General features: G+C 39.2%; 1 protein-coding gene across 2 annotated transcripts; it reads right to left on the bottom strand.

Moving 5' to 3' along the window:
- Positions 1–1536: 1536 nt before the first annotated feature.
- On the bottom strand, positions 1537–6893 carry il1b (interleukin 1, beta). 2 transcript variants are annotated; one of them, XR_013507175.1, is made up of 7 exons: positions 6748–6893; positions 5487–5538; positions 4796–4985; positions 4444–4620; positions 3640–3773; positions 1987–2406; positions 1537–1761 (listed from the first exon to the last, which is right to left on the bottom strand). XR_013507175.1 is itself a non-coding variant. In XM_078288327.1 (6 exons), the coding sequence occupies exons 1-6, from the start codon at positions 6789–6791 to the stop codon at positions 2191–2193; spliced, it is 813 nt and encodes a 270-aa protein (XP_078144453.1). In that variant the 5' UTR covers positions 6792–6893; the 3' UTR covers positions 1848–2190. The 2 variants fall into 2 exon arrangements, 1 of the variants encoding a protein (XP_078144453.1); XM_078288327.1 differs by lacking the exon at positions 1537–1761 and having other exon boundaries at positions 1848–2406.
- Positions 6894–10033: the final 3140 nt, after the last annotated feature.

The following is a 10033-nucleotide window of genomic DNA, read 5'->3' as shown; positions in this document are numbered from 1 at the left end:
TTTCCTCACGAAAATGGTATCCAAGCATCCGGCTATTTCTGTTGCTAGAGCTTCCCAAATACCTGCAGGATAAAATAGACAGTATGAATTCTGTAGGCTGCAAGCTAACCCTAAAAACGGATTACAGTTTGTTTACTTAAACTGCCAAAACGTATTTTAAAAAAGTGGATCCTCAAAGAAACGTTTGTGCGTTTTGTCTAGGCAGGGGGTGTGGGGATATGAAAAGATGAAACATTGGCCTGTGTTTTGACATATTTTCTCTTCAACTTGTCTGTTCTATTTTTCCTCTCAGCGTCAAATCCACATCGCTCCATAATCTGCTACTCACTAGTATACCACATACATTATGTAAAGCCGAGCCACCACACTCAGCATCTCTCATTGGTGGGTACCAGTCAAGAAAAAGACCAAGGTATCACCATGCAAACCCATGCAGGCTGCACCAATGGTAAGAAGTCCGCTGCCTCTAAATTGTCTTTGATTGGTTCAGTTTTCCTACGCCCGCCTTCGTGAAGTTCCAGCATGGATTGACGTTTAATGTGCCCAGTGCTGTGAACTTCATAATACAATTCATCACTCACTCACAACACAGTGTGTGTGTGTGTGTGTGTGTGTGTGTGTGTGTGTGCATGTGTGTGTGACTCAAGTTAATGTGGTATAAATTAAGCAATGCTTCAGAATGATGCCAAACAACACAAATTCTGATTATGAATACGAAAATACAGTAGCATTCACCCTAAGTCACCCTATGTTTGTTGTCTGTTTAATGTGTAAAAGGAGGAAGAACCCAATTCCTGGGACACTCGACTGTCTCCTCCTTGTCCGATATATAATTTGCAAACACAAGGTTTGACATTTTACATGTCCTTCCATCAAAAAAGGTGCTGAAACATGGCAATCTCCCATACTGGCCATCCTTTCTCAGCAAAGCAAGTACATGTATGTTAACATTTGGACACACTGTGCTGTGGGATGGGTGCAAAGAAAGAAATTAAAAGAGAATGCCATCATCTTTGAACCAAATTGATTCAGATAAACGTGTATATGACTTAGTTTGTTAGTTAGTTAAAGTGAAAGTTAAGTGTGTATAACCATGTGACATGACCAGTGATCCAACATCAGTGGTCTGTTTCTTGGATGATTTATGAGTCCAGGTGTAAATTTAGATCTTTGAGCAGATAGTGCACCTGTGCACATTTGTTCTGAGAAACTTTGGTTGTACAATTTAAAAAGAAAAACAATATAAAAAACATAATATCTTGATTCACAGATACAGTATTCCATATAATATATACAGAACTGAGTGGTTAAAAATATTCTTAATGAATGCATGAATGCATTTCACAATATGTTCTTAAAGTAGACCAAAAAGTCAATACAGAAAACAGTAATGTTAGAAATGCATTTACTTATAATAAGAACCAGAAACATTCAGAACATTGCACTTTTAAACAAGCATGTCCTTACTTGTCAAGGCATATAAATAACAAAACAAAACTTGAATAGAAGATAAACATCAAACCTAAACATTTGTGATAACACAATCGAAATAATAGATTGAAAATTACAACTATAATGTTGAGGAATATCCTGTTACAGCTTTCTTCACCAAATAAGAAACAATCCATATGAATATGAAGGGATTTATACATTATTTTGTCAGTGACTAAAAATATTATAAAGTAAAGGTATCAATCATTAGTTAGTTGTACCGTCCCACCAAGTACAGAGAGGATCGTCATGTCAAATTCAGCCCTTAACCTGAATGAATTCTAACATCATCAGCAACATTTTGATCAGATTCCACATATTTATGTGTGAATATTTATTATTATTAGAATTATTCATGTTATTATCTTGTATTCCAGGGGTTAGGTTTAGTGTTGCATGATCTGAATGCTGTTTTAAAAGCTTATCTACTATGCCAAGAATACAATTTGGGGTAAAAAAAAACAAAAAAAAATCATGTCAAATTCAGAGAACAACGCAATGAGGATTGCTCCATCTAGTGGTGAGATTGGCTCAAACCAAAAAAGTACACAGCCCATCCTCAACAGTTTTTAACAGAATGGTTTCTACTAATATAATGTATATAATATAACATGACCTAGGAGCCACTGTGCTGTATCAGTATCCTCAGACTCATTCTGGCTCCACCTGTGCATAGCACATACAACCGAGGAATACGTTTTAGTTAATTTTGAAGTAGGTGAGACGCCTGGCGGTGTCTACCTTGCACATCTCCACAGGTTGGTTTTCACGGTCGGACGAAGTGCTGATGAACCAGCCGCGGTACTTGACGGACTCAAAAGTGGTCTCGGAGTGTCCTTTGATACACTTGTAGAAGAGGAAGCGATCCATGTTGTCATCGGCTCTGATGACTTTTAAATCCTCCTCACTGCAATCCTGTCGGAGGATAGGCAGACAGACAGACAGACAGACAGACAGAGTAGGTAAAGTGTCAGTGCATAAACAGTAAACTGAGTGTCTACTGTGTAATATTGTATATTTTGTCTGATACTGTGAGAGGAGAATCCTGAATCCTGAATCCTGAATCCCTGAGAGAACTTGTTACTTCATACAGACAATAGCAAGAACTGGGCTTCCTGAAGAGCAAGAGCATCTCCTGCCTAATCAAGAACGCCCATCAGAGGATGTTGAACCTGTGGCAACTGAGAAGGGTCAACATTTCACAGCCAAACCTAATCCATTTTTATAGATCAAAAATCAAAAGCATCAACATATCCTCCATTGCTTCGCCTCACATCACAACAAAACTGTCTGTAAACCTTACCACTAACTCTTTTTATTATGATGCTTCATATTATTACCAAAGTGCAAAGTTGCATAGCCTTGCATTGCAGGGTCTGCACAACCCTGTGCACTTTAGACAGTTTGTACCTGACACTTTTCAGCCTCAGGCATGTATATTCTCTCATAGTGGTGCTTTATTTAATGTATCTTATTCTGTTAAGTATGTTAATGTCATCGTGGTGCACTGACCTATGCACTACTGATTAATCGCAACATCTCGCTCAATGCCTGCAACCATACTGCAGCCAACGCTGTGTAGTCTATACTGTCCAAAGTACTGTCCTTTTAGACTGTGTGTATTTAGTATGTGAGATCCTTTTGTCCTTGTGCCGTTTGTGTCAGTATGTCCTGTACAAATTTGTGTACAAATGTGTGTACAGGAAGTTCACAAAATGCCTAGGAAATAAAAACTCAGAGGACAAGAAATACCCCCGATTATTATTATTAGTACCCTTTTTTGCATTTCACTCTGTTCACATTTTGTTCCATTGATTTGTCAGATACTCACACGTAGGTGATGCGTGGGTGTCTATGACTGGTGGTAATTCCTTTACATTGTGGGTGAGAAAATGCAGTGGCTTTTCAAGGCCTGCCGCTAGTCTCCAGTTGTGAGAAACAAGTGTGGGACATGTGGCATATGATTTAAAATGAAACAAATCTTAGTCGTACAAATTGAGTGTTTATTTGTCAATATGCAGGACCAAATTTCCCCTAAAATGAGATTAAGGGGACCAAAAATACCCTCGAGAAAAAAAAGCTAATTTCTTACCCTGATGTGTGTGGTTGTGTGTGTGTGTGTGTGTGTGTGTGTATGTGTGTGTTTACCTCCACATGCAAGACAGCTGCGTCTTCCTTCATAAAGCAGGACATGTAGTAGTTGCTGTTCAGGATTGACAAGGCGACAGTCTGGGCTGGAGCAGTAGGGACATGGCTGATGTACCTCGATAGTTTAAACTTCACTAAGCGAGAGAAACAGAGGAGAGAGAGTGTTGTGAGTGCTTTCTAGTACTGTCTAGGTTTTAATGTGGATGGTAAGCGCTGAACTCAATCCCTACAGCATCAGTACCATGATTAATATAAAGGCACTGAGTTAGAGAGGAGGATAAAAGGTAGATGGGGTATGAAGAACATGGTTTTTGCTATTGATATTTTTGTAGATGAATAGAGTAGGCTTGCCCCCCGCCCACCAAAATAAATAAATAATAATAATTCAAGTGGGTTGACTTTTCCACAATCAGCCCGTTTTTCTGGAAATAGCAGGAATGTGCAAATTATACCAAATGGCCATTGTTTCCTCCAATGCTTGAATAGTAAGATCAAATTTCTAGGCTGTTAATAATAATTACTATTATTGTAGCCTAGACATTTGATGTAATTTAGAAGAAATAAAATAAAATACCCCCCCAAAAAAAACCTGGAAAAAAGAAAAAACAACCTCCCCCCCGCGATAATATCATATATCGCGATATTTTGGCGGGACAGTATCGCGATATTAAATTTTGGATATCGCCCAAGCCTAGAATACACAGTAAATGCACCAGTGTTAGGTTTAGAAACACTGCAGTATAATGGTGTTGGCCCAGTTGTTGGTGTGCACGTTGCCGTAGCAATCTGTTGTGCTCCTCATACCTTTCTGATGGCAATTTCCTCCTTTCAGTGTGATGGCCTGCAGTTTAAGGTCTCCCAGTGGCCGGACCATATCCTTCTGTGAGGTGTCACATATGGTGCACTGCTTCACACTGTTAACACGTCGAAACGTTTTTTTCTCGCTCATGGTGAAGTTCTGACCCTTCTTGACAATTGTTTCTACGGAAAGATGGAGGGGTGAAGAAGGAGAAAAGGGAAGGGAATCACCATGAAGATACTGATGTGCCAGATAATGACAACAGAGTGAAATACCCATTTATCGGCCAAGATGTTGATCAAAGGCTAGAAAATTGTCTTATAATGTGAAACAGAGCGCACTGTCGCTGTAGCCTACCGTCTACCAGGCTCTCCATGATCATGCTGCAGAGTTGCTCATCGCTGAGCTCGCCGCCGCAGAGAGCTGGGGCCTTTTTCATCCTGTTCAGCGCCACTATCAGGTTCGCTACACGCTGCATGCTCTTAGGCTGCCGGGACACCGCCAGGTCGACCCCCTCGTCCAGGTTGAAGAGCCCATCCTCTACGCCCTGCACAAGAGGGTGGGAGTAATTACATTTACTCCTGTTACTGTAATTGCGTAGCTTTTTTGTGTCCTTGTACTTTTTTGAGTAGTTTTTAAAGTCAGTAATTTGACTTTTACTTAAGTGTGTTTTTACTGAAGTATTGTAAGTAATGTTCTCTTCTAAAAAGTAACTCTCCCTCTGAGTACATTTTACTTTTACTTCAGTAGATTTTAACACCAGTAATTTGACTTCTACCTAAGTAAAATATCAGCAAAGTAACAGCACTAACAACACACTACTGGACTAGAATGTTTCCACCCGTCTGTGGGAGAGAAATCACTCATCGGGTATTTCCCCCTAAGCCAAGACATGAGTCATTTGGAGGTGGCAAAGACACTTAATGATTTTTTTTCTTAATGATGCAATCACAGATGGGATTATGGTAGTGCAGCCGCAATCCAATGGTACTTTTTGTTATTCTCATAGACCTTCTGTTAAGTGCTAAATAATAATTCACCATCTTACCATCGGCTCACAGCAGCAGTGTTCAGGTCCTGTCTCATCTGCTTCAAATGAGCTGAAATACAAAGCAGACCAGTGTCTATTATTATTAAAATACTGTAGAGCCTACATTAGAAATTGTTCACAAGCACAGTCAATAGTAAACATTATGATAAATGAAAAATCTACCACTTAATTAGCATGAAACATCTTATTTTAAGAGACTGTGGGTAACATCATTCTACATTTTCTTAACACCTGCAAGGCTAAGAGACAACATTTGTAGGCCATTTTTGCTTTAGGCAAGTAAGGTGATTCTAAGGGAAAGTTGAACCATCCGTTATATTAAGAAACTGCATATGAATAGGTGTAATTAACAAATCAGTGAGGCACCACTTCCCTATATTAAAGCCTTTCATAAAAGGGATCTACTGTAGTAGTTGAGTACTGAACTAGGAACAAATACTGGCTTTTGTCATTTCAAATTAATTTACCCTATCATTGTCATGCTTTTCAATCGCAATGGAAATTCCAAAAAAAAAAATCCTTGGCCTATCCAACATCAGTTTGGAACTAAGCTTTATAGCGGTAGGCCTACAGAACAGAAGAAAAGTGGAGAAAGTAGTTTTCATAGAATAAACAAGATCCCTAGCTAGAAGAGAAACACTTAGTTAGAGAAACTGAAGCAGTTCCCATTTCACAGAATTTCAGGATGTAATGCTTCCTTCAAGTAGGCTAGTCTACCCTGTAACAAAAGTAGTTCATTTGGCTGCTGAATTTTTTATAACTCAAGTTGCACAGACCTACTTTGTGCTGCAGCGGAAGAATGACGTCGAGAAAATGCACACTAGTCATGTAGTCTAGTTGGTGTTTCAATCAATTTATGAACCAAAAGCTGTTGTATAAATTGGAAGTATGCACAAAAATCCATGACAACTAAAAGTTGAACAAAAACTGGAATAATACTGTTTCAAAGAACACAAATAATAAACTACATCCTTTTACCATCAATTGTTGACACATGCAGCTTCCATGCTCAAAGCCCCCTAAACACATCTCAACAAGTCAGGTATCATCTAAAGACTTTCCCAGTTGTATTTACCGCTTTGTTGGGTCGTTCTGTTCTCTAAACTCATAAAAGCGATTTTTCCGATAGTACTTGAACGCAGCATGTAAAGAGGCTCAAACTTCGCTAGAGGCTATAATTACCGGACTTTACTTTTTTTTTTTATCGTAGCCAAAGCCAGACATTAAAAGAGTATTGTAGAGTATTTCTTGAACTTACCCCTCCAGAGCCTGGGACAGATCAAAGTCGCACATTGTGCTCATAAAAACTGTTAAATGGAATAATCGAAATAAGTCTAATGTATTTTTCTCTCTCTCTGAATAAATTTTCTAAAGGCTAAAGTTAATTTGCTAGGTGCACTGGTCGAGGAGAGCTGCAGGTTTCCAGATGAAACTCAGCAGTCTGGGCGTCTCATTTATAGACCAGAGAGCCTCTCCACTTCCTTGTAGTTTCAACATTGGTCGGGACGCTGGTGGTGGTTAATTTACATAAAGGCTTTTTGGTCATATACACCACCTCTTTAAAAAGTGAAACGTTCACGTTTCATGAACCCACTCACAAATCAAACATTTAAGGAGAATGAAGTTTTAAAAAATGAGCAAAACCTCTTGGGGTGAATTATTGTGATTATTCAAAATTCAATAAATTGGTGGTTTTATATGACATTGCAGAAAGTAGGCCAATTGTTCCCAAACTCTGGCCCAATCTTTTAGCAGACATTTTTACAGTGTTTATTCATTTTATGAAGTGGGAGCTGCTGTAGTATGAATGGAGCAAACATATGCTATGATATATATTTGCAGGTGTATTTTTTATTTTTGTGCACGCACACACACACACACACACACACACACACACAGGCATAAGGTCCCTACTCCGCTATGGTGATAAAAAGAGGAAATACCAGACACGGGAAGACAAAAGAAAATTGCATCATCACTCAGTTTGATATTGTCATGGTCAGCATGTAACAGACCAACTCACACCTTTTTTCATGAAGTGTCCACATGAAATTGCAATAGCTTGTCCTGCCATTGGAGTATATATAAGGAGTATATAATATATAGAGTATATAATAGTTTGCGGTAGGTGAAGACTTTCACTTTCTCCATTGCTCTCCAGCAGTGCTTCTTAACAGATTTTATTTCACCCTAGACTCATTTTCCTATTGTCTAACATATCTATTGATTCCCATGGAGAATCCATCATCAGAAGCAGTATTGATGTGCTTCGGATATTACATGAAATACATTTGGTGGATGATTTTATCCAAAGCTTACCCTGAGAATACATTTTGAATATGGGCAGTTCTAATGGGAATCAAACCCTGCACCCTGGCACTGTCAATGCTATAATCTACCCATTGAACTAGACAGGAATACAGGATTTGCATTAAGTTACAATACATTTTGTTGGAGCATATCACGACATAAACAACTGAAACATGACTGAGATACAACTTGTGTAGTTATACAGGTGTGTCATTTTGTTATCCACAACTAAAAGTCTATGTGCCAGATTTCATGATTTCAGAGCCAGCTGTGGAGTACCTCAGGGTTCTGTTATGGGCCCTATTTTGTTTTTATCTGCACTAAGAAGGTCAAGAGGACTGCATCCCCACACATGCTGCAACACTGCAACACATGTTGTGAGGATCTGTGGTTGAGGTGGAGATGACTGCCTGTAACGTAATTATTGTGGTGCCCATGACCTAGATGAAAACTTTCTTTCACGTGCAGGACCTGAGTTACAGGGCCTGTGCGGTATGAACTGGTAGAGGCAAGTTCTAACTTGTTTGAAGGTGAAGTCCCTCGGAAACTGATGATAATACCCCTAAAGTAATGCATAGCAATCATTCAGTAACGATTGCACGATTTGCCACATTAATGTAGTACTGTTATCATGCTGATAATATAATACTCGTTCACTTGAAATCACTGGCATTTAACTGAAAAATTACACAAATTACACGTTATAATTACACAATAGTTACTCATTATTACCAGAAATGTGAAAGAGTTTAGGCCTATCTCAAATCATAAACTGCACACTCGACTGACTGAGTGCAAACAGTAGGCTACTATACCAGTTTCTATGGGAATGTCTTATATTCTAGGGGTGATTGGTGCTATGGTAAGGCCTTGATCAGACCCTGGTCTTGTGAGCAACAGGAATCAAAGAGCAGAGGGACAATGGCTGCATTTAAAAGTGCTGGTTAACATAATGTCTATTCATCAAGAGAGGAAGAGCAAGTAATGTCTCTGCCTCACCAAGGTCGGAGGACTCATCACATACCTAGCCTGCGTGAGAACGATGATTTGTTGAAGAGCCGTCTTATCAGGCCTGCTCTGACAGTCCCGTCTCCAGCTGGAACTGTGCTGCTTCTCAGAACTATTTCAGCTAAGAGCCGCTGATATGACCGAGCCATATTTTTTCCCGCTGTGCCCGCTCACCTCTTCTGACTGATAACTGAGTCATGAACAAATGTTTTTTTTATGCTTTAAAGTGAGAGATTTGATTAGATTTACACCCGCAACTGAATAGAAAAATTAGCAGCAGTAGACAAGAATGCATGGCTCTCCAGGAACAGGTCCTCATCTCTCATTGACTCACAAACTTTCAAATGTGGTCATTTTTATATATCGAGTCGAGTCAAGGCACTCCAGTCTGCCGGGTCACTTCCACATAAATCAGGACTATATGAGGAAGTTGTCTGCAGTGTCTGCATGATGCAGCAATTTAGTTACGAGAATTGGATCTGACATTTTTTCTTGAACAAACTGAACTAGTTAAGAATGGGCAGTAGCTGGAATCAAATGTTTTAAGACAATTTGTGGCTGGCAATGTCTCCAATGCAGGTGGCTCTCCCAGAATTGGTCCCACAAACAGTACAGAAGTACTGCTTAACCTATAGGACTCAACTTCCGCATCTGAATCGCTTGCACTGAGCAAATGACATAAACAAATCACTCATTTCACAGGCTTACATGAAGCTAATTTGTGACTGAAATGAGCCCATCCTCAATACATTTGTGACTGTGAGTCATTTTGTGGTGTCAGGATATTCTGAATTTCTGCACATGAAGACCCAAATCTGGTCAGTGTTGTTCGCTGTAAAAAAGCCTGAAAAGTGTAGTTAGCCAAGATAATTGTTGTAGCTCTGACTACTAGTGGAATTTATTGTAGCATTTATAACCTCTGTTATAAAGAGTGAAGGTGATGAAAGCAGTTAGGCTGAAAGTGACCTATGGCTGATACATTACAGAATATCAAAGGGGAAAGCTCTGGGAAAATTGCTATGCCACAAACTCTCCCCTCTCAGATGGGAAATACCATGTAATTTCCATGACAGAAAGTTATGTGACTGCGACTGCTTCCTCCTTTTAGGTCACCAGACAATAAGAAAAAAATATACTACAAATCAGCTTTATATTGCATTCATTCATTTTGTTTCCCCTTTATCATTACAAAGGATTTCCTTAAAATGTGATCAATTGAGCCATAT

This window comes from Centroberyx gerrardi, chromosome 2 (assembly GCF_048128805.1).
Source record: "Centroberyx gerrardi isolate f3 chromosome 2, fCenGer3.hap1.cur.20231027, whole genome shotgun sequence".
In the NCBI taxonomy this organism is placed as follows: Eukaryota; Metazoa; Chordata; class Actinopteri; order Beryciformes; family Berycidae; genus Centroberyx; species Centroberyx gerrardi.
The sequence above is the reverse complement of the archived record's forward strand: the minus strand, read 5'-3'. Positions and strand labels throughout refer to the sequence as shown.